General features: G+C 41.4%; 1 protein-coding gene across 1 annotated transcript; it reads left to right on the plus strand.

Moving 5' to 3' along the window:
- The first annotated feature begins 2,218 nt into the window (after positions 1–2,218).
- On the plus strand, positions 2,219–18,254 carry LOC133367572 (vomeronasal type-2 receptor 26-like). The gene is made up of 8 exons (XM_061591667.1): positions 2,219–2,253; positions 3,198–3,489; positions 4,507–4,616; positions 6,925–7,408; positions 7,784–8,011; positions 8,557–8,683; positions 10,132–11,001; positions 18,181–18,254. The coding sequence occupies exons 1-8, from the start codon at positions 2,219–2,221 to the stop codon at positions 18,252–18,254; spliced, it is 2,220 nt and encodes a 739-aa protein (XP_061447651.1).
- The last annotated feature ends 3,661 nt before the right edge of the window (positions 18,255–21,915 follow it).

The following is a 21,915-nucleotide window of genomic DNA, read 5'->3' on the forward strand; positions in this document are numbered from 1 at the left end:
CTTCCTTCTTAGGTGGGGCAGCCACACTTCTAGGTGGGGCATGTGAGGACAGAGACACATAGTACTAGCCAATCCCTCCAACCCCAACTGGTGGAAAGGACATGAGGACCAAGCTAGGGGAAGAGAAAGGCAGTGACCTTCCCTTCACTCCTTCTCTCTCCAGAATTGCCTCACACTTGTTTTTGAGAAATCCCCAGGAATACCACATTCAAAAGCTTTCACCTGTGGTGTGTCACTGTGTTGTGATTCTTCATGAACTCAACTTTACTAATGACAGTAAGCTCTTGAGCTTGGCTTTGATGCTGCATTAGGTATCTGAGTTTTAGATTCTACCTTATAAAAATTTTGTTCATACTACAAGTTCAGGGAAGGGCAGAGAGAAAACAAATACTGTAGGGTGTGTTTGTTAACTTCTCGAGAGTCTCTCCTTCTAGTCTTGTTCCTGACCTTTAAATTTTCCTTCCTGTTGGATAATCAAGGGAAAACTTTTTAAGTAGCTGCTACATAAAGGACTAACAAAGCAATTGGAAACTAATTGTGGGAAGTGATTTTATTTTATTTTATTTACTGGTTGCTGGTTGATTTTTCTGTACAGGAAAAACTTAAATATCTTAAAATCTTAAATTTTGGTTGATGGCACGCATATGTGCTATGCACATGCAGAGCTGCCATCAACCAACATGGCGGCAGATGCTTCAGCCTCTTAGGGAAACCTCGGCCACCATCTTGGTTAAGGGCAGCGCTGTGCACGCAGCCACAATACACAGGAAATGTAGGCAGAGCAAGGGAACGGACAGGGAATGCTATCTGCGGCAGCGATTCTGACCCTACTCACTACTCCCCAACCCTCAAGAGGGGGGCTTCAGGGGCCTCTCTGGGCCATGGGGCCCTCGGCCAGGGCCCAATATTGCCACCATTTAGAGCCGGCCCTGATGTGAAGTTTCAAATCAATCAATGGAATTGTTTTCTAATGATAAGTCACAAAAACCTACCCCCCTTGATTTCTTGTTATAAGGGCAAAATGCAATTCAGCTGACTCATTCTTAACATAGGACCATGACTATAGTCCTATAATCAGTGTTGATAAGAGTTTTAGAGATAGAAAGGAATAACAGGGTGGTTCATGCTATTGGAGGTCACTGATTCATAGGGTGGCCATAAGTCGTAACCAACTTGAAGGCACATAAAAACAACAACAACAAAAGGAATAAATATTGAAAAACTTCTCTACTTAGGCATTTACAAGCTCAAATGCATCTTCCTATCCAGCTACAGTGCCTTGCAAAAGTAATCAGACCCCTGACCAATGTTCTCGTATTACTGAATTCCAAATGGTACATTGTAATTTCGTTCTGTATGATATTTTATTTTGAAACACTGAAATTCAGAATCAATTATTGTAAGGTGACATTGGTTTTATGTTGGGAAATGTTTGTAAGAAACATAAAAAACTGAAACATGTGGTTTGCATAAGGTATGTTGTAAAGAAAACTTCTAATCAGATGTGGCAAACATGTTTACTTCTGCAATTCCAGAGGGAATTCCCACATCTGAATTCATAATATATTCCCATGTACTTATCAAAAGGGCTATAATTTTTTTTTAAAAAAAATCCACTGTTGAATTGGCGCTCCCACTACCTAAACTATTAACATTGTCTAAGGATGTCATAAATAAACCCTCTAGCAATCATAGGTATGATGAGGGACTAGGAACAAGCAGCATCTACCAGGCTGATTACTTCATTTATTCTGGACTATGAGTCAGGCATATCAGCATACTGACTGAGCATTCAGGTCAGGAGACCCTCATGATAATCATACAGGTGGAAATACAGAAGAATCTGAATACAGAGTGGAGGGTTATGATCAGGATAATGTTATTTGCTGTCTTCCTGCTAATAACACTTCCTCATATGGCATGTGAGGCTCACACTGTTAAATGCAGGATCCATGCTCCCCACCCTCCACTTCAAAAGTGTAGTCAGTCAGGAAAACTCGTAATTGGTGGAATTGTTTCTCAGAGTTTCATCATCTCCAATTCAATAGCCTTCACTGAAGAACCCCCGCCAACATCCTTTGAAGATCTTTTGTAAGGAGCTCTTTATTTTAACTTCAGATTTCCTTTCTTGTTCATTGATGTCATCAGTTTTAGGAGCTGTAGCCTCATTAAAAGTGGCCTATTGTTGGACTATAAAAAAGGTAACACAGTTAAGAGAATGCTCCAGGAAAGAATTCCAAAGGGCAAAACAGTGTAAGACATTCACACTGTAGGTGGGTGTTCAGCTTTTTTCCAAATACCATTAACCCTATCTAAATTTGAAGAAGACATATTGGAATCATGGATCCGAATGTGTCCTGTCATATGTGATTCCTTTTTGTTGTTGTTGTTGTTTTTGAGTGTGTGGGGGGGAGAGATTCTGATCACGGAATCAGAATCTGTGTCACATCTCTTTTGAAGTTAAGGTACTGCTTATAGAAGAATCTTCCTGTTGTCAGAGGGGAGAAAACCATAGTAGGAAGAATTTTAGCTCTTCTTTCCTTTACCAACTCCTGCATCTCACCCAGGAGGTGAGTGGGTCCTCTGTTTCATCATATACATTCTCTCTCACTGTTCATTGCGCCTTCCATTCCTTCTGATATTTCTGATATTTGGCTTCCAGTAGAGCCATGCTTATTTGTTTCATCAGATTTACATTGCATAAATCCTTCCATTTGTGAGAATTGCCATAACCATCTCAACGCATCCCTGATCTATGGTATTAAAAATGCTCTGGTTTCTTTTTCTGTCTTTTTATTTTTCTTGTGAAGGTGTGCTCCTCTGAAAGTTTTCATAAGACATTCAGTGATGAACAACCATTGTGCAGAATGTAAATGTTATGAATTGTGCAGTGTAAGTTTAGAACATCAATGGAAAGAGTGTATCTACTGTATCTACTGTATATAAAGAGATAGGTATTACAGTGTGCTTTGAATCATGTCAATAATAGTAATACACACTGCTCTTAAGTGCATTATCAAAACCAATATTTTGAAAATAAACACTGATATAGCTGATAGTTTAATTTTTTTCCACCTTAGGCTAAGGTATATAAATACTGTAACAAATACTATTGATCAAGATGATGCAGAACAGAATGGCAATGATTTTATTAAGGGTAAAATATCCTTCTGATTGTCGTTGCAATTCTTTCCTAGTTTGGTCCCTAAGAATTACCAATACATCCTGGCCTTGGCATTTGCAGTACAGGAGATAAATCAAAACCCTCAGCTCTTACCAAATGTCACATTGGGCTTCCGTATCTATGACAGCTATTTCAATGCACAGAGGACCTATTATGCCACTATACTACTTATTTCCAAACCGGAGAGATTTGTCCCCAACTACATTTGTGACATCCAGAATAATCTGATAGCAGTTATTGGGGGATTAGATTCTGATATCTCTCTTCATGTGGCCACTGTCTTGGATATCTACAAAATTCCACAGGTAAGAAGTATTTGGGCATATGATACATGGTTGTTAAGAGTAATGTGAGCTGAATGGCTAATGAGTATGTGAACTTACTATTGTTCACATTCATGGAACATAGCATATCCATGAAGAAGGAATTATGCTCATTTCATAGTCAATGTTTGCTTATTCATTAAATTTGTACCCCAGCCATCCTGCCAAAGGAGCCTATGTCAGTAAACATCAAAATATGAAAACAATACAACCTAAAACATTTCTTAAAATATTTAATCATTTAACAACAAAAGTCATCTAAAAGTGTTTATAATATCTAAAAGCATATTCTCCAACCTGTCTTAATATGTATAATCTCTAAAAAGGCCTCAGAGAAAGCAGGCCTGTAGCCAGGTGGGGGGGGGAGCACAAACGGGGGCACTGCCCACTGAGCTGTGCTTTGCCCCCCTTGGGTTGTTTTGGGGAAACTTACCTTTACAACAGTAGTGACAGTCATGAGGATTGTATACAGGAACCAAGGAATGCCCCATGAAGGAATATTTTTGGGAGAAAGTATCCATTGGAGAACCAGTGAACATAGCTGGTACTTCAGGTATACAGGGGCACGTAAAATAGGAGGGGAGCATACATAGAAAAAGAGACCCTTTCGATGAGTAGAGTCAGGGGATGAGAGGAGGTCTGGGGCTCCAAAAGAACTCTGAACATCTGCACCCATTACTTAGGGCCCAAACAGAATTAACTTTTCTTGAAAGATAGATGCACATGAATGGCAGTCAAGGCAGCTAAGGTGACATTAAGGCACAAATAAAACAATGAAAAGTTAAAAACAGGATATCACACAGCACAGCCCCTCCCCCCACACACACACAAAGTTTCAGATAGAAGAAATTCAAACAGTTGCAACAGCATATCTGCCAGACCAACCAAAAGACTCAAAGAGAACTAAAGTTTGTTTAACTATAAAAGCAGTCCTGTTCTAGGTGCAGGTGCATATCTCAAAATGCCCATGTCAACCATATTTCTCTGTTTTTCTTTAAGTTCTATCAAGGCACCTTAGATCAGTTTATTCTTACGCAACCTATCTGGGCAGAAGCTGGGTTGGGTGGCCTCTACTCTTCTCAAACTCCTTGCTCAAAAGGATTATCTAAGTATTAGCTGAAGAGATAAAGTGAACCATGGATTGGGCTCTAATTAGATCACTTTCCTGATCATACACAGGCATACTCTATTTATTTTGAAATACGTTTGACTGTGGTGTAGAACTTAATGAAGTAGAAATGCAATGACTTGACAGGGATTTTGTATGCATTGGTGGTATAATTTATTTATTTAGAATCAGATTCCTTACCCACTCTTCACCATAAGGTCCTTGGGCAGTTTACAACAATATAATCATACAAATTTGTTACTGTTATATGCCTTCAGGTCAATTGCGACTTATGGCAACCCTATGAATCAGTGACCTCCAATAGCAATTGTCATAAACCACATTTTCAGATCTTGTAAGTTCAGGTCTGTGGCTTCTGTTATGGAATCAATCCATCACTTGTTTGGCCTTCCTCCTTTTCTACTCCCTTCTGTTTTTCCCAGCATTATTGACTTTTTTAGTGAATCATGTCTTCTCATTATATGTCCAAAGTATGATAACCTCAGTTTCATCATTTTAGCTTCTCGTGATAGTTCTGGTTTAATGTGTTCTAATACCCAATTATTTGTCTTTTTCGCAGTCCATGGTATGCACGAAGCTCTCCTCCAACACCACATTTCAAATGAGTTGATTTTTCTCTTATCTGCTTTTTTCGTGGACAACTTTCACATCCATACATAGAGATCGGGAATACCATGGTCTGAATGATCCTGACTTTAGTGTTCAGTCATACATCTTTGCATTTGAGGACCTTTTCTAGTTCTCTCATAGCTGCCTTCCCCAGTCCTAGCCTTCTTCTGATTTCCTGACTATTGTCTCCATTTTGTTTAATGACTGTGACAAGGTATTGATAATCCTTGACAAGTTCAATGTCCTCATTGTCAACTTTAAAGTTACATAAATCTTCTGATGTCAATACTTTAGTCTTCTTGATGTTGAGCTGTAGTCCTGCTTTTGTGCTTTCCTCTTTAACTTTCATCAGCATTTGTTTCAAATAATTACTGGTTTCTGCTAAGAGTATGGTATCGTCTGCATATCTATTTCTCCCTCCAATTTTCACACCTCCTTTATCTTGGTCCAATCCCGCTTTTCATATGATATGTTCTGCATGTAGATCAAACAAATAGGGTGATAAAATACACCCCTGTCACACACCCTTTCCAATGGGGAACCAATCAGTATCTCCATATTCTGTCCTTACAGTAGTCTCTTGTCCAGAGTTGTGCATCAGGACAATCAGATGCTGTGGCACCCCCATTTCTTTTAAAGCATTCCATAGTCTTTCATGATCTACACAGACAAAGGCTTTGCTGTAATGTATAAAGCACAGGGTGATTTTCTTCTGATATTCTTTAGTCCGTTCCATTATCCAACGTATGTTTGCAATATGATCTCTGGTGCCTCTTACCTTTCTGAATCCAGCTTGGATATCTGGCATTTCTCGCTCCATATATGGGAAGAGCCTTTGTTGTTAAATCTTGAGCATTACTTTACTTGCATGGGATATTAAGGCAATAGTTTAATAATTACTGTCATCTCCATGACAAAAAAATCATACAAATACGAATATGTAAAATCATTGGTAAATAGTTGGTAAAACAATTGCAAACAAAAGCAACACAGTGCTAGTTATACAAAGCAACCGAGGTGGGTCATGCAAAACTGGCAAATCTTACCTGTCAAAGCACTGGGTAAAGAGCTGTGTCTACAGAATACAGTAGAAGCTGTGCCATGAAGATGCTAGATGCACATCTGTGCAGGGAGTTCCACACTTTAGTGGTTGCCAGAGAGAAAGCCCTCTCCCAGGCCACCATTCCACACAATTTTAAGGTTGGGAGAACTAACAAAAGAGCATCTTCTTCTCTGCACATCAATTACTTTGAAAGCACATAAGTGATATGTAATTATTATAATTTTCACTCCCATCTCCTCCTTTATCTTTAGTTAATATATAGCCCTGCTCCAGTGATGATTGATAAAACTCCAGGACTTTCCTTCTACCAGATGGTCCCCAAAGAAACCCTTCAATATGAGGGGATTCTATCTCTGCTTCTACATTTCAGGTGGACATGGATTGGGGTTATTATTATGAATAATGACAATGGAGAAAGATTTCTGCAAACTGTGCTTCCACTGTTCTACCATCATGGTGTCTGTTTCGCCTTCATAGAAAGAATTCTGACACTAACTTTTGTCTCTGAATTTATGGACATAGTGGAACAGGGGGTAAAAATAAATTATAAAATGAGGAGCAGCAAAGCCAATGTATTATTGGTCTCTGGAGAATCTTATTCCATGTCATTTTTTAGATGGTTTCCATTTTTATCTGTGGAAAATAAACCAGAGGGGAAAGTGTGGATAGCAACAGCCCAGGTGGAGATTAATTCATTTGACTATCAAAGGACTTGGGATGCCAAAGTATTCCATGGTGCTGTCATCTTCAGATTTCAGTTCAATTATTTACCAGGATTCCACCAGTTTGTTGACAGCAGAAGACCTTCAAACACAATAGAAGATGATTTTATAAAGACATTCTGGGAAGCTGTATTCAGCTGTGTATTTCTAAATACAGTTGTGAACAAAGTGGGTGGGAGTATTTGCACAGGGGAAGAGAATCTGGACAACCTTCCTCTCCCCCTTTTTGAAATGAGTATGACTGGCCACAGTTACAGCATCTATAATGCAGTTCACGCAGTGGCCCATGCTTTGCAAGCCATGTCCTCATCAACACTCAAACAAAGCACAGAAGGAATCGGAAGAGGACTAAAGCTTCAGAATGAACCATTTTGGCAGGTAATGTGCCAGACAGCCTCATGTGGCTAGGCACTATATTTTGATCATAGCATGAGAGACTAATTTGTCTATAGAACTCTACCTGAGATCACATTTTCAGCTTCCTTTCTGTGCCCACTGCCTAGAAATGAAAGAATAGCCCATACTTCAGTCAGCCTTCCCTCATTCTGTCTTTTTGTTTTATAAACCTACTGTAAGTACAGCATATAATGTATATTCATTTTCTGATTTGTGCAGTGTCTGACTGGTGACCATTTTTTTGGTCAACTTTCCCTAGTCCCAAAACTAAAAATGGCTTTATCCTGTTTTTGGTTTGAATTTCTCAACATTTTACACACTACTATATAAATGCAGCTTTTTTTCCTTTTGATCTAGCTCCATCATTTTCTGAGAAGTGTTTCATTTAACAACAATGCTGGGGACAAGGTTTCTTTTGACCAAAATAGGAAAATAATTGCTGGATTTGATGTTATAAACTTGATCATTTCCTCCAACCAATCATTTCATAAAGTAAAAGTTGGGAGAATTGATCCCCAGGCTCCTCCAGGCCAAGCATTCACCATCAATGAGAATGCCATTACCTGGCACAGCTGGTTTAACCAGGTAAGCACCAACTTCAAAACTGAATATAGCAGTAGCATTAGGCATATCACGGGTCTTCTGGGAATATACTGAAAGATATCTGAAATTTTGATCAGTACGTTCCCCGTGGTTTCATACAACATAGCCATAATAACATATGAAAGGCTCAAACTAGATGGAACCAAACATATAGGTCATTTCCACCCAGGGATGATACCAAAAGGGGGCAAACACCCTCCCAACAAGGAATTCGCCCCCCCACCTAGTATATTTCACCCACCTAGAAATATATTTTGCCCCTTCTGTGCCCCCCCAAACTTTTTTCAGGTGTCATTGCTGTTTCCACCCTAATGTAGCCTTCATCTCCCATTGAAATGACAAAGTCATAACCGCATGTGAAATAGGCTTTGGTTACATGATTTTATCCTTACCAATATCAGCATGGTGGTATATTATCAAACCACAAGGTAATGGCTCCCTTATTTTCTTAAGTAAAAACAAAAAGTCCCCAGACCTTAGGGATCTCAAGCTCAATATTCTTTTTGTTCTTTTCATTTATGGATTAGGTACAACCTTTATCTGTTTGCAGTGAGAGTTGCTGCCCTGGTTCTAGCAAAAAAGTGAAGGAGGGGGAGCCATTTTGTTGCTATGAATGCATCCCATGTCCAGAAGGGAAGATTTCAGATCAGGAAGGTAAGAATTACAATGCCCAGGTTTGCCAAATCAGACTAGTGAGATCACTGAGGGACGGGCTTCTAAAATCATGAATATGTTGGGCATGTTTTTCTTCAGTGTTTGAAGAATAATGAAATATTTTGTAGGTAAGTACATATTACCGGTTACTCTGATCTCTGTGAGGGTCATATATTTGATCAGGACTTTTCTGGTTGATTGCTGGCTAATTTTGAGTGCACTGACATAGATTTCTGACTTCCTTATCTCTCCTGACCTTTCCCCTCAGTCCATTGTGCAAATTAGCTGGATGAGTAAGAGTTTAGTAATGGTATTCTCATTAACCCATTGAAGAAGGCTTTCAATTAAGTGGTAAAACAAACAGAACTTGTGGGGCAGCCATATAATTCCTTATGAGAGTGAGCGAACATCATCAAGCCCTGTCACTCCCAGGGGGACTTGACCCTCTGCTCTGATCAAAGCATGAGACATGGGCGGCTGGAAGACTTCAGGAGGCTGGAGTTTTAAAAATGGGGGCAGAGGTGGTGCAGCACTGAAGCCATTGGAACAACTCCTGATTTTTAATCATTTGTTTTTACATTTGTGCAGATTTTAAATCATATCCCTTTAAAATCCACATGGAAATGGGATAGGGTGGATTTCATCCCATCCCTGCTTTTTATTATTATTTATTTTTACGTTTATATCCCATCTTTCCTCCAAGGAGCTCAAGGTGGCATAGAGACAGTTCTCTCCTTCCTGATTTTATCCTCACAACAACCCTCTGAGGTAGTTTAGCCTGAAAGGCAGTGACTTGTCATAATCTTCATCATAGAGCAGGGATTTGAACCCTGGTCTTCCAGGTACCAGTAGTGTTATAAGATTGGGGGGCTTGTATGAATGATGTCTTTGGATCCCCTTCCAGACTGTGATTTTAAATCTGTATAGATGGGATTGTAGCAGAGAAACCTGCTGTGCTGGTCAAGCCAATTTCTTTGTTGGGTTAAAGGGTATGTCAATTACCCAATCTACATGTCTAAAGATGTGGCAAAGAGAAGGAATTAAGATAGCCTTCCCCCCTCATCTGGCTGGGGCAGGAGATAGATTTTGGGTTAGTCTGAACTGAAGCTGGGAACTGGAAAGACACAGGAGCTTGCCCTGTTCTGTGTACTAGATCCCAAGGCTATGGCTTTCTGGGATACACCTACACACCTAAAGGGGTAGCAAGATCTCTAATGCTGAGAGCCCCCCATCTTATAATCAGGTTGGCTATGGAAATGGGCCAGACATTAATGGTCACTTTGTCTCTAGTAGTAAGCAATCTTACACATTTTAAATAGGAAGACATGGTAGAAATACTTTAATAAATAATGAAGTTAAATGTTTCTGAGAGGAACAGTTATAACATATTGCTAATATTGTGGCAATGACATGGAGACATCATTTTCTTTCTTTCTTTCCATTTACAGACATGCACGACTGTTATAGCTGCATGGAAAATGCCTATCCAAACAAAAAGCATAATTTTTGCGTACCCAAAGCTCTAACATTCTTATCGTATAAAGAACCTTTGGGCATCAGCTTAACCTTCTTTGCCCTTTCCTCTTCTGTAATCACAACTCTGGTGCTAGGGACATTTATGAAGCACCACAACACTCCCATTGTCAAAGCCAACAACCGGAACCTCACCTACACTCTCCTTATCTCCCTCTTCCTCTGCTTCTCTTGTGCATTGCTATTCATTGGCCAGCCTCAGAAGGTGACATGTCTCCTCCAACAAACTGCTTTCAGCATCATCTTCTCAGTGGCTGTTTCTTCTGTGTTGGCAAAGACCATCATGGTGTTTTTGGCTTTCATGGCCACCAAACCAGGAAGCAGGATGAGGAAGTGGGTTGGGAAAAGGCTGGCCAAGTCAATTGTTCTTGCCTGTTCCCTCATTCAAGTAGGTATCTGCATGGTTTGGTTGGCAAGCTCTCCCCCATTCCCTGATACTGACATGTTCTCAGTGACTGAAGAAATTATAGTTGAATGTAATGAGGGATCTGTGAATATGTTTTACTGTGTCCTGGGCTATCTGGGTTTCCTGGCCTTCAGCAGTTTCACTGTGGCTTTCTTTGTCAGGAAGTTACCGGACAGTTTCAATGAAGCTAAGTTTATCACTTTCAGCATGTTGGTCTTCTGCAGTGTATGGTTATCCTTTATTCCAACCTATCTGAGCGCAAAAGGAAAATACCTAGTAGTTGTTGAGGTCTTTTCTATTTTGGCCTCCAGCTTTGGGTTGCTAGGTTGCATTTTTGCTCCCAAATGTTACATTATATTGTTGAGACCTGAGCTGAACAATAGGGCTCAGCTAATAAGAAGATAATACTAAATAATATGTCTATGTATTTTATTATGGTCTATGGTCCAGAGGTGTGTGGGCATACACAAACATGTTTCTGATATATTTCCCTTTCAGGAGCTCCACTATTTAGATTTTCCTTAAAATTATCTAAGTAATTAATAATTTGAAATACATTTGAAATCTTGAATCAGCTGAATTTCCTTAAAGGGTAATGCATTTTTATGTCAAACTGCCTTTAATGACAATATAAACTGGCACCTATACTGATACAAGCATTGGTAACATTGAATTTCACAAAATTATTTATTTAACTTATTTCTATCTTGCCCTTCTACCCTACAGCAGGGCACTCAGAGTGGCTCACAATGACATCATACACAGTAAATAAAAACACAAAATCATTAAAATAGATAAAAATATATAAAATACAGTTAACAATTCAAAGGGAGTGATATTAAAAGGGGATGAAAGAGGTAATACTAAAAAGGGAGAAAAATAAAATCAGTTTCAGGCTACACCTTCAGTCCCTCCCAATGTTTTTCTGGAACCAGGGGCTTATCCACATGGGAGCATTACTTTGTACTAAAGATACGGTTTTTACCTTCATTTTCTATTTGCATCATCCACAGTAAGGGTTCAATGCCAGCAGCAAACATGGTGTTTTCTATTCACACTGATCAATCACACAGTCTCCTAATGACCATGCCCTCTAACATTTCTACTCCCCCTGGTTGCTTGGCAACCGAGCATGCTGTGGTGGGTTCCTTTTTTAAAAAAAATCCCTGGAAGTGTGAATATGTGCTTTCCCTGGTAGGATACAGCTGAAATACAAATCTTTATGTGAGCAGTTTTATGCTTTTTCACACAAGTTGGGGGGGAAATAAAATAAAGGTACCATTTGCAGCAACATAAAAAAGGCCAGCAGAATGGAGCAGAGCAGCTGGAAGCTTTTTTTAGCCTACATGAAATAAAATGAATGAAGGGAGGAGATAGTGGGTGTGGAGAGGAGAATGATCGACACATCCACTTAAAAGCATAGGGGCAAAGTGTCTGCAAGCACTAGAGAAACGGATTGAAGACATTATTTGTTCCCTTTTATTTATTTATTTATTTATATTTATTTATTATTTGATTTATATCTCGCCTTTCCTCCCAGCAGAAGCCTAGGCCGGCAAACAGAAATGCTAAAAACACTTTAAAACATCATAAAAAGACCTTAAAATACATTAAAACAAAACAATGTTAAAAATATTTTTAAAAAGCTTTAACAACATCTTTTTTTAAAGAAGCATTAAAAACATATTTAAAACATATTAAAAGCAATTCTAACACAGATGCAGACTGGGATAGGTCTCAACTTAAAAGGCTTATTGAAAGAGGAAATTCCCTTTTTGTATTATCAGTGGATTGGGTTAGTACGGGTTTACAGGGGGAAAACTGTGATAGCTTCTGTTTGCTGATAACATCATGTGAACCATGCAAATTTATTTATTTATTTATTTATTGCATTTGTATACTGCCCCATAGCTGAAGCTCTCTGGATGGTTTACAATTAAAAACATTAAAAACAAATATACAAATTTAAAAACACATTTTTTAAAAAAGCAATTTAAAAACACATGCTGAAATGCCTGGGAGAAGAGGAAAGTCTTGACCTGGTGCCGAAAAGGTAACAGTGTTGGTGCCAGGCGCACCTCATCAAAAAGATCATTCTATAATTTGGGAGCCACCACTGAGAAGGCCCTCTCCCTTATTGCCAGACTCCCAGCTTCCCTCGGAGTAGGCACCCAAAGGAGGTCCTTGGATGTTAAACATAAGAACATAAGAACATAAGAAGAGCCTGCTGGATCAGGCCAGTGGCCCATCTAGTCCAGCATCCTGTTCTCACAGTGGCCAACCAGGTGCCTGGGGGAAGCCCGCAAGTAGGACCCGAGTGCAAGAACACTCTCCCCTCCTGAGGCTTCTGGCAACTGGTTTTCAGAAGCATGCTGCCTCTGACTAGGGTGGCACAGCACAGCCATCATGGCTAGTAGCCATTGATAGCCCTGTCCTCCATGAATTTGTCTAATCTTCTTTTAAAGCCATCCAAGCTGGTGGCCATTACTGCATCTTGTGGGAGCAAATTCCATAGTTTAACTATGCTCTGAGTAAAGAAGTACTTCCTTTTGTCTGTCCTGAATCTTCCAACATTCAGCTTCTTTGAATGTCCACGAGTTCTAGTATTATGAGAGAGAGAAAAGAACTTTTCTCTATCCACTTTCTCAATGCCATGCATAATTTTATACACTTCTATCATGTCTCCTCTGACCCGCCTTTTCTCTAAACTAAAAAGCCCCAAATGCTGCAACCTTTCCTTGTAAGGGAGTCGCTCCATCCCCTTGATCATTCTGGTTGCCCTCTTCTGAACCTTTTCCAACTCTATAATATCCTTTTTGCGATGAGGCGACTAGAACTGTACACAGTATTCCAAATGCGGCCACACCATAGATTTATACAACGGCATTATGATATCGGCTGTTTTATTTTCAATACCTTTCCTAATTATTGCTAGCATGGAATTTGCCTTTTTCACAGCTGCTGCACACTGGGTCGACATTTCCATCGTGCTGTCCACTACAACCCCGAGGTCTCTCTCCTGGTTGGTCACCGCCAGTTCAGACCCCATGAGTGTATATGTGAAATTCAGATTTTTTGCTCCAATATGCATAATTTTACACTTGTTTATATTGAATTGCATTTGCCATTTTTCCGCCCATTCACTCAGTTTGGAGAGGTCTTTTTGGAGCTCTTCGCAATCCCTTTTTGTTTTAACAACCCTGAACAATTTAGTGTTGTCAGCAAACTTGGCCACTTCACTGCTCACTCCTAATTCTAGGTCATTAATGAACAAGTTGAAAAGTACAGGTCCCAATACCGATCCTTGAGGGACTCCACTTTTTACAGCCCTCCATTGGGAGAACTGTCCGTTTATTCCTACTCTCTGCTTTCTGCTTCTTAACCAATTCCTTATCCACAAGAGGACCTCTCCTCTTATTCCATGACTGCTAAACTTCCTCAGAAGCCTTTGGTGAGGTACCTTGTCAAACGCTTTTTGAAAGTCAGAGTACACTATGTCCACTGGATCACCTCTATCTATATGCTTGTTGACACTCTCAAATAATTCTAATAGGTTACTGAGACAGGACATTCCCTTGCAGAAGCCATGCTGGCTCTGCTTCAGCAAGGCTTGTTCTTCTATGTGCTTAGTTAATCTAGCTTTAATCATACTTTCTACCAGTTTTCCAGGGACAGAAGTTAAGCTAACTGGCCTGTAATTTCCGGGTTCCCCCCTGCATCCCTTTTTGAAGATTGGCGTTACATTTGCCACTTTCCAGTCCTCAGGCACGGAGGAGGACCCGAGGGACAAGTTACATATTTTAGTTAGCAGATCAGTAATTTCACATTTGAGTTCTTTGAGAACTCTCGGGTGGATGCCATCCGGGGCCGGTGATTTGTCAGTTTTTATATTGTCCATTAAGCTTAGAACTTCCTCTCTCGTTACCACTATTTGTCTCAGTTCCTCAGAATCCCTTCCTTCAAATGTTAGTTGAGCATATTGTACGGGTGGGTTCATGTCGGAAGAAGCATTCCATGAGGTATTGTGGTCCTAAGCCATGTAAGGCTTTATAGGTTAAAACCAGCACCTTGAATCAAGCTCGGAAACATACAGGCAGCCAATGCAAGCGGGCCAGAATCGGTTTATTTGTTCAAACCAATCTGGCCACTGCATTTTGCACAAGCTGCAGCTTCCGAACCATCTTCAAAGGCAGCCCCATGTAGAGTGCACTGCAGTAATCTAACTTGGAGGTTACCAGAGCATGGACAACTGAAGCCAGGTTATCCCTGTCCAGATAGGGGCGTAACTGGGCCACCAACCAAAGTTGGTAGAAGGCACTCCATGTCACTGAGGCTACCTGAGCCTCAAGTGGCAGAGATGGTTCTAGGAGAACCCCCAAGCTACAAACCTGCTCCTTCAGGGGGAGTGCAACCCCATCCAGGGTAGGTTGGACATCCACCATCCGGTCAGAAGAACCACCCACTAGCAGCATCTCAGTCTTGTCTGGATTGAGCCTCAGTTTATTAGCCCTCATCCAGTCCATTGTCGCAGCCAGGCACAGGTTCAGCACATTGACAGCCTCACCTGAAGAAGATGAAAAGGAGAAATAGAGCTGCATGTCATCAGCATACTGATGACAATGCACTCCAAAGCTCCAGATGACCGCACCCAACGGTTTCATGTAGATGTTGAACAGCACGTGGGACAGAACAGACCCCTGCAGAACCCCATACTGGAGAGTCCAGGGTACCGATCAATGTTCCCCAAGCACCACCTTCTGGAGCTGACCCACCAAGTAGGAGCGGAACCACCATCATGCAGTCCCTCCCACTCCCAACTCAGCCAGTCTTCCCAGAAGGATATCATGGTTGATGATATCAAAAGCCGCTGAGAGATCAAGGAGAATCAACAGTCACACTCCCCCTGTCTCTCTCCCAACAAAGGTCATCATACAGGGCGACAAAGGCTGTTTCCATGCCAAAATCAGGCCTGAAACCCAACTGAAATGGATCCAGATAATCGGTCTCATCCAAAAGTGTCTGGAGCTGGTCTGCCACCACTTGTTCAAGGACCTTGCCCAGAAATGGAACATTTGCCACTGGCCTATAGTTATTAAGATTTTCTGGGTCCAGGAAGGGTCTCTTCAGGACTGGTCTCACTACCATCTCTTTCAGGCAGTCAGGGACCACCCCTTCTCGCAGAGAGGCATTAACTGCCACATGATAGGCTCAAAAATGAGCTCTACCCTGTGTTCAGTCAGAATCAGATTGAGTTTTTCTCCATCATCTCTATTATTATTATTATCATCATTATCATCAAAAACAACAACAGCATTTATTACTCACCATTCACCCAAAGGTCTAAGAGCTGGTTACAACCATTTAAAAACACATAATTAAAAACAGTTAAAAACAACCTAAAGAACATCAAAGAAAATAGGGTGGGTCCTAAAAAAATACATCTCAGATGTCAAAGGCCAGGGTAAAGAGGTGTGTCTTCAGTATTTGCCAAAAGTTGTGCAATGAAGTTGCCAGACGCACCTTGGTGGGGAGGGAGTTCCACAGCTTAGAGGCTGCCACAGAGGATGCCCTCTCTTCTAGGCCACCGCCCCTGAACTTCCAAGGGTGGTAGAACTGTTGGAGAATTTTTCTCCTTGGGATCTTTTGCTGGGGGTCCTTGAATAAAATTGGAAGACACAGGCTTAAAGCAAAAAGGTAGGCCTTTCTTTCTACAAGCATATTCAGGGTCAGTTCTCCAGAAAATCTGGAGAGGACTGCAATGAGATATGGTTTGCACACATCTTTTATACCTTAAAATTACAGCATGTGACAGTAATTAACCAATCCTTTAAGTTCTTTGTAACAGTTCTTCCCTCTTGAAATATTTCCAACAAACCAGATAGCTCTATTTTAATAAATTCATGGATATTCATAGTTTTACAGATACCTCCCATCTCATTGTGTTCATGTCTTCTTAGATTGATGTCAAGTGGACACCCTTGACTGATATTACCCCTATTCTACTGTCATAGTTACTGATGATTTTGTACTATACATTCCATTCTGTCATGGCTCCTGATCAGTCAAGCTGGTGAAGAACATCTCTAGAATGTTACAACATGTTCTTTTGATAATACCATGATGTAAGGCCAAGTTCAGTTCACTTAAAGTGACTGGAAATTCTATGTGAAATTCCACTTGTAATTATAGAGAAAGATTAATTTTAAATCACCATACTATAGCTGAAAGCCACACAATATAAAGGATGATTAGAGAACACAGTAAAGAAAAAGGGGTAACTCTGAGCCAGCCACTCTCTATCAAACACAGAGGGTTGGAGGAGGTAGCCCACCTCAGAACTCCTCACACTTATATTTATGAAATTAAATTATACAGGTCATGCTATTATAAAAAAAAAAAATCAGTATCAAGCTCTCCTTGATTTCACTATGAAGATGTCCCTTAGCTGAGGCCATTGCTCTGTAGTATACGAGATCAGAAGACCTCTTTCCCAGGATCAAATAGTGAAAAGTATATTAATCAAGAGATTGTAAAACAATACCAAATTAATGATCTGCGGTCATGCATTAGCCAATTTTGGCACAGAAAAGAGCTCAGGATTTGCAGCAAGGTGAGCTTGACCTTTTCCTGCTTTATCTACACACACAGGCCTGCTTTAATGCCTGTTGTGCGTGAATGAGGGAAAGAAATCCATTTTTCCTTCATCATTTTTCAAGGGCCCAAATTGCTTGGGGCCAGGGTGCTTAAGGGGTCCTCCATCAGAACTACCAAAAGGGCCCCCTCTGCTGATCTTAACACCCAAGAGGGTCTGTAGGGAAGGAGGCAGTCTTTTGGATATTTTGGACCTAAGTCTTTTAGGACTTTGAATGTTAACTAGGTCCCGAAATGAACTGGCAACCAATGAAGCTGTCTTAAAACAAGGGTTATATGAGTTCTAAAGGGAACCCCAGATAGTAATCTGGCTGCTGCATTTTGGAACAGTTGAAATTTCCTAGACATCTTCAAGGCCAGTCCCACATTGAGTGCATTGCAATAATCCAGTCTGGAAGTTAACAGAGAATGGAACACCGTTGTCCAGTCTTCTTTGTCCAAAAAGGGCTGAAGTTGGTGAACAAGCCAGAGCTGGAAAAAGGCATTCCTAGCCACTGAAGCCACCTGGACAGTGACAGTGTTGGATCAAGGAGTACTTCCAGGCTGGGGACATGTCGCCCTGGACTGCTACTGGGAGAAAGGGTGGGATATAAATTTAATAATAAAGAAATAAAATAATAATAAATGCTCCTTCAGGGTCAAAACAACCACATCCAGAACAGGCTATCATTCCTGACATTTCATCAGGGCCAAGTTTTGAGTAAACCAAGGAACATTACAAGCCCTCCCCAGTGAGAGAGGGCATTTGGAACGATAGTCTCCACCACCTGAGTCACCTCCATATTCCAAAGATTAGCCAGGGCTTTAACACTATACCCAGCCATGCTGGGATCTTCCCCCAGAGCATTCAGGAAACAATATGGATCAGTAAGTCTCAGAGGGTGGACCATCTTAATTGGCCCTCCACCCCTGCAACAGTTACTGGGGGCACAAAGCCAAAACTTGTCAGGTAGTATGTCCATGACAGTGGAGTGGCTATGAACTTCTCCATCGTCAGATCACCCTCTTCCTGCCTTGAACAAAACACCAGATCAAATGTGTGTCCTGCCACATGCATTGGTCCAGATGATTTTAGAGACAGCCCCAAGGTGGTCACGACAGCCATGAAGTCCTGAGTTGGACCTGTGAGCCCAGCGTTGGTGTGCATGTTGAAGTCATCCAGGACAGCCAGCCTGAAACTGCAACACCAACACCAGTACCAGCTCAAGGAGGGAGAAAGTTCCATAGCAGGTGGATGGTACACCTACAAAATCCTCACTCTTTTTGACCTAACACTAGGCACACACGCTCAAAGCTGGATTTGCTAGGGACAACATACCTGACAGGGGAGAAGGATTCTCTGTAGACAGTTGTGACCCCCCCCATCCCTTGGATCCAGGCCACTGGAGTGTTACAAAACCTGGTGGGCAGAGCTGGGAAAGACCTACTCCGCGTTGGTTATTTAGCCAGGTTTCAGGGACAAGCAAGGTCAGCATGTGCATCCAGGATTAGATCCTGAACAATAGTAGTGTTGTGCGCCTCCCCCAATCTCTGAGCGGTGAGATTTCAGGGGTCCCTGCGCTCATCCAGGGATTGTTTTCCTTTAGGAAGAAGGTCAGCGGAGACTGTGGTGTCTTTATGAAATATGGTTTATTTATTTACACACATTACAACCTGAGCTTAGAATGGAGGGGTTCAACGCATCAGCTGTCCAATATCCAGCTTTCCCATCAATGTTACAGGAGGCACCCCAAATGCCATGGTGCAGAGAGCCAGTTTCTCTGCCTGCCTGCAGCCCCAGCCATTCTCTAAACAAAACTCAAACTACAAGCATCTGCTAGGCTCCAGGAGGGGGGGGGGATGCTCTCCTGAAGTGTTTCAATGACAAAAGGGTTTCCCTGGCCCATTCACCATTGCTAGGCAACTGATAGGCCCATTATCTTACCTGGCCAATCTATCTGATTAACAAAGGAGATTCATCTGGCTAGCAGAGCCAGCCCCCAGGCATAGGATTCCAAATCAGAGGCTGGAAAGGGGACCCACAGGAATCATCCATTCCAACCCCCATGCTCATAACACTAGTTTTATTAGTCACCGACCTTGCATTTGTCAGCAAGATCCAGGAGATTCCCAGCATAAATACCAGAATCTCAGGGGTTGGAAGGGGGACCAGAAGGGATGCAAGCACAAAGATGTCTGAAAAAATGGGTTAGATTAGAAAATAAAGAAAAAGAAAAAACCCCTCGTATAGTCCTCTATAACAGTCCTATTCTATCCTCCCCTCTCTGCAGCAATTTATGTCTCCCACTTGCTAGGCTTTTCACCAGCATTTCAGCATCAGTTCCTTGTCAGGAAAAGATGCCTTGATGGTCCCTCAGCTGCACTTTCAGAGATGTTCAAATAACTCCAAAGCATTGGGTGGCTCCCTGACAACTCAAAGTGCAACAACACATGCACACATCAAGACACTTGCCTTAACTGGAAGTGGCTTTTATGAAGGGGAACTCTTCTTTCCCTCCCTCTAGCAGTCATTCTCTCCCTCATTAGTCCCACCTGACTTCAGCCGACACCCAAGGCAGTTTGCAGGTAAGGTTCTTGCAGAAGTACCAGCTGACACCTGGAGAAGCCTTCAGGTGGGATTTTACAGGAGGCAACAGCAGCAAGGTGTAATTTCTGCTGGGTTCTCTCTTTCACCTTGCCTTTTTGGGGGGAGGAGGGTAAATTCTTAGCTAATTGAGAGTAAAAGAAATTTCTTTTACATTATCTTATAATAACATTCCAAATTATAGAAAACAAAGAAACAAATTAATAAGACTTCAGAAAGAGGCAATGGATATGTCTTGTTTATTTGTGGTTGTGATACTTCTCAGTAGTGCAGCCAATCCCTGCCCAGAGCTTGCTTTATGGTAGGTACTTACAGCAAGCCTGCTGGAATCAGTGCGTATAGGCATTCATGCAAAAGATCTTCCTCTGCAGGAGCAGCTTGAGCCACACCTGCAAAGGACTTTTTTTAAAAAAAAAACTTTGAAGCACTTTATGTCACAGTGACATCAGGTGACTGCCAGGTGGGCTCCCCCATTGTCCTATCAAAATGGCCCATGTAGGAACCTCAGGATCCAGGCTACTAGCTCAAAAGGTCTAAGCAGAAAAGAAAACTTATTTTATGTGACAAACATGTTATTTCCCCCTGAAGCTTCCAGAAAACTCCCTGCCTTTTAATTGTTGCTTCCCTTCCCCTTTAATTATCAAAAACACTGTAATTAATTGTGCTGCTTGTCAAAAACCCCAATGCAGTTTCAGAAACCACTAGCAAAACTAATAATACAGCCCATGTTCAATGGTATAAATATATCTTGTATTATTATGAGATTGTGCTCGGGAATAAGAATAGGCAAGGATCATTCAGTCTGATCACTCATATTTTATATTTTTAACTTAATGTATCAGTGAACTGACAGTTTTCGAGTCAGGCCATTGCATTCTTTGCACAGAGTGAAGGTTTATAGTGTCCTTAAGATGGTGTTATTAGAGGTCTTGATGCTGGTACTGCTTCCTCACATGGTGTGCAAGCTACATATTGGTAAATGTAGAGTGCATGATCCACAACCTCCACTTCACAGGTATGATCAATCAGGAGACCTCATCATTGGTGGCATTGTTTCTCATGGTGCCTTCATCTCCAGCTCAATAGCATTCAATGAAGAACCCCCTTCAGCATTGTCAGAAGAGCTTAAGTAAGGAATTAATCTGGTCATTTTCAACTTTCTTGAATTTCCATTTGTTTGGTCACTATAATGTAAGAATAAGCTGAGTCGCTAATTCCACCCTGTTTTGAGCTTGTTGGCACTCAGTCATGGGTCTGCTCCATCCCGTGAGGTGCCATTCCATTCCTTCCATCCTCTTATGTGCCTTCTGTGTGCAGTTTGTGCATCCTTGTTATGGAAAATGCAAACGACTGTTTCTAACAAAGTCATTGCCTGAGCAGAGCAACCTTCACTTGTGCAACAAAACTTCCCCTTCCTCTCCTCCCCCTATGCCCCCCTGCACACACATTCAATTCTGCTCTGGGTTGCAGGGTGCACATGGAGAACAAAAGGGTGGGGAAGTTCCATTGTGCAGTTGTGCCCAACCACAGTGGTAGAAGGAGTTGGAGAGAGAGATGTGGTGCTGCTGCATAAACACCATACATTTAAAGCCCTCCCCCAAAGTATCCTGGGAACTTCAGTTTAACCCTCACAAAGCTACACATCCCAGTTCTCAGGATTCGGTGTGGGGAGAGAGAAATGTACTTTAAATCTATGGCATGTATGCAGCCATAGGTACACTAAATTGTTTTCCATGGAAAGCTGTCACTTCTACCTTGGAGATGATCCAAATGAAACAGAAGATTGGCAGGCACCACTGTGTGACTCTAGTGATGAAGGTTATGGTTCCAGCCCTGAAAAAAACTTATATAGAAAATGTCATGGGAAGTATTCCTTAAAAAGTCCTCTCCCTAAACTATATTTAGGAGGAAGAAAAAGGTATTAGGACCTCAAAACTTAAAATGTCAAAATAGCACAGCATACCAAGATTGGTGTGTGGGCAAAATGTGTCTGTTTCCCCTTCAGTCCTCCTCAGCCTCCTCTCTCCCCAAGAACCCCTAAAGGTTCCTGTTTCCGGC

Source organism: Rhineura floridana, chromosome 11, assembly GCF_030035675.1.
Source record: "Rhineura floridana isolate rRhiFlo1 chromosome 11, rRhiFlo1.hap2, whole genome shotgun sequence".
Lineage (NCBI taxonomy): Eukaryota > Metazoa > Chordata > Lepidosauria > Squamata > Rhineuridae > Rhineura > Rhineura floridana.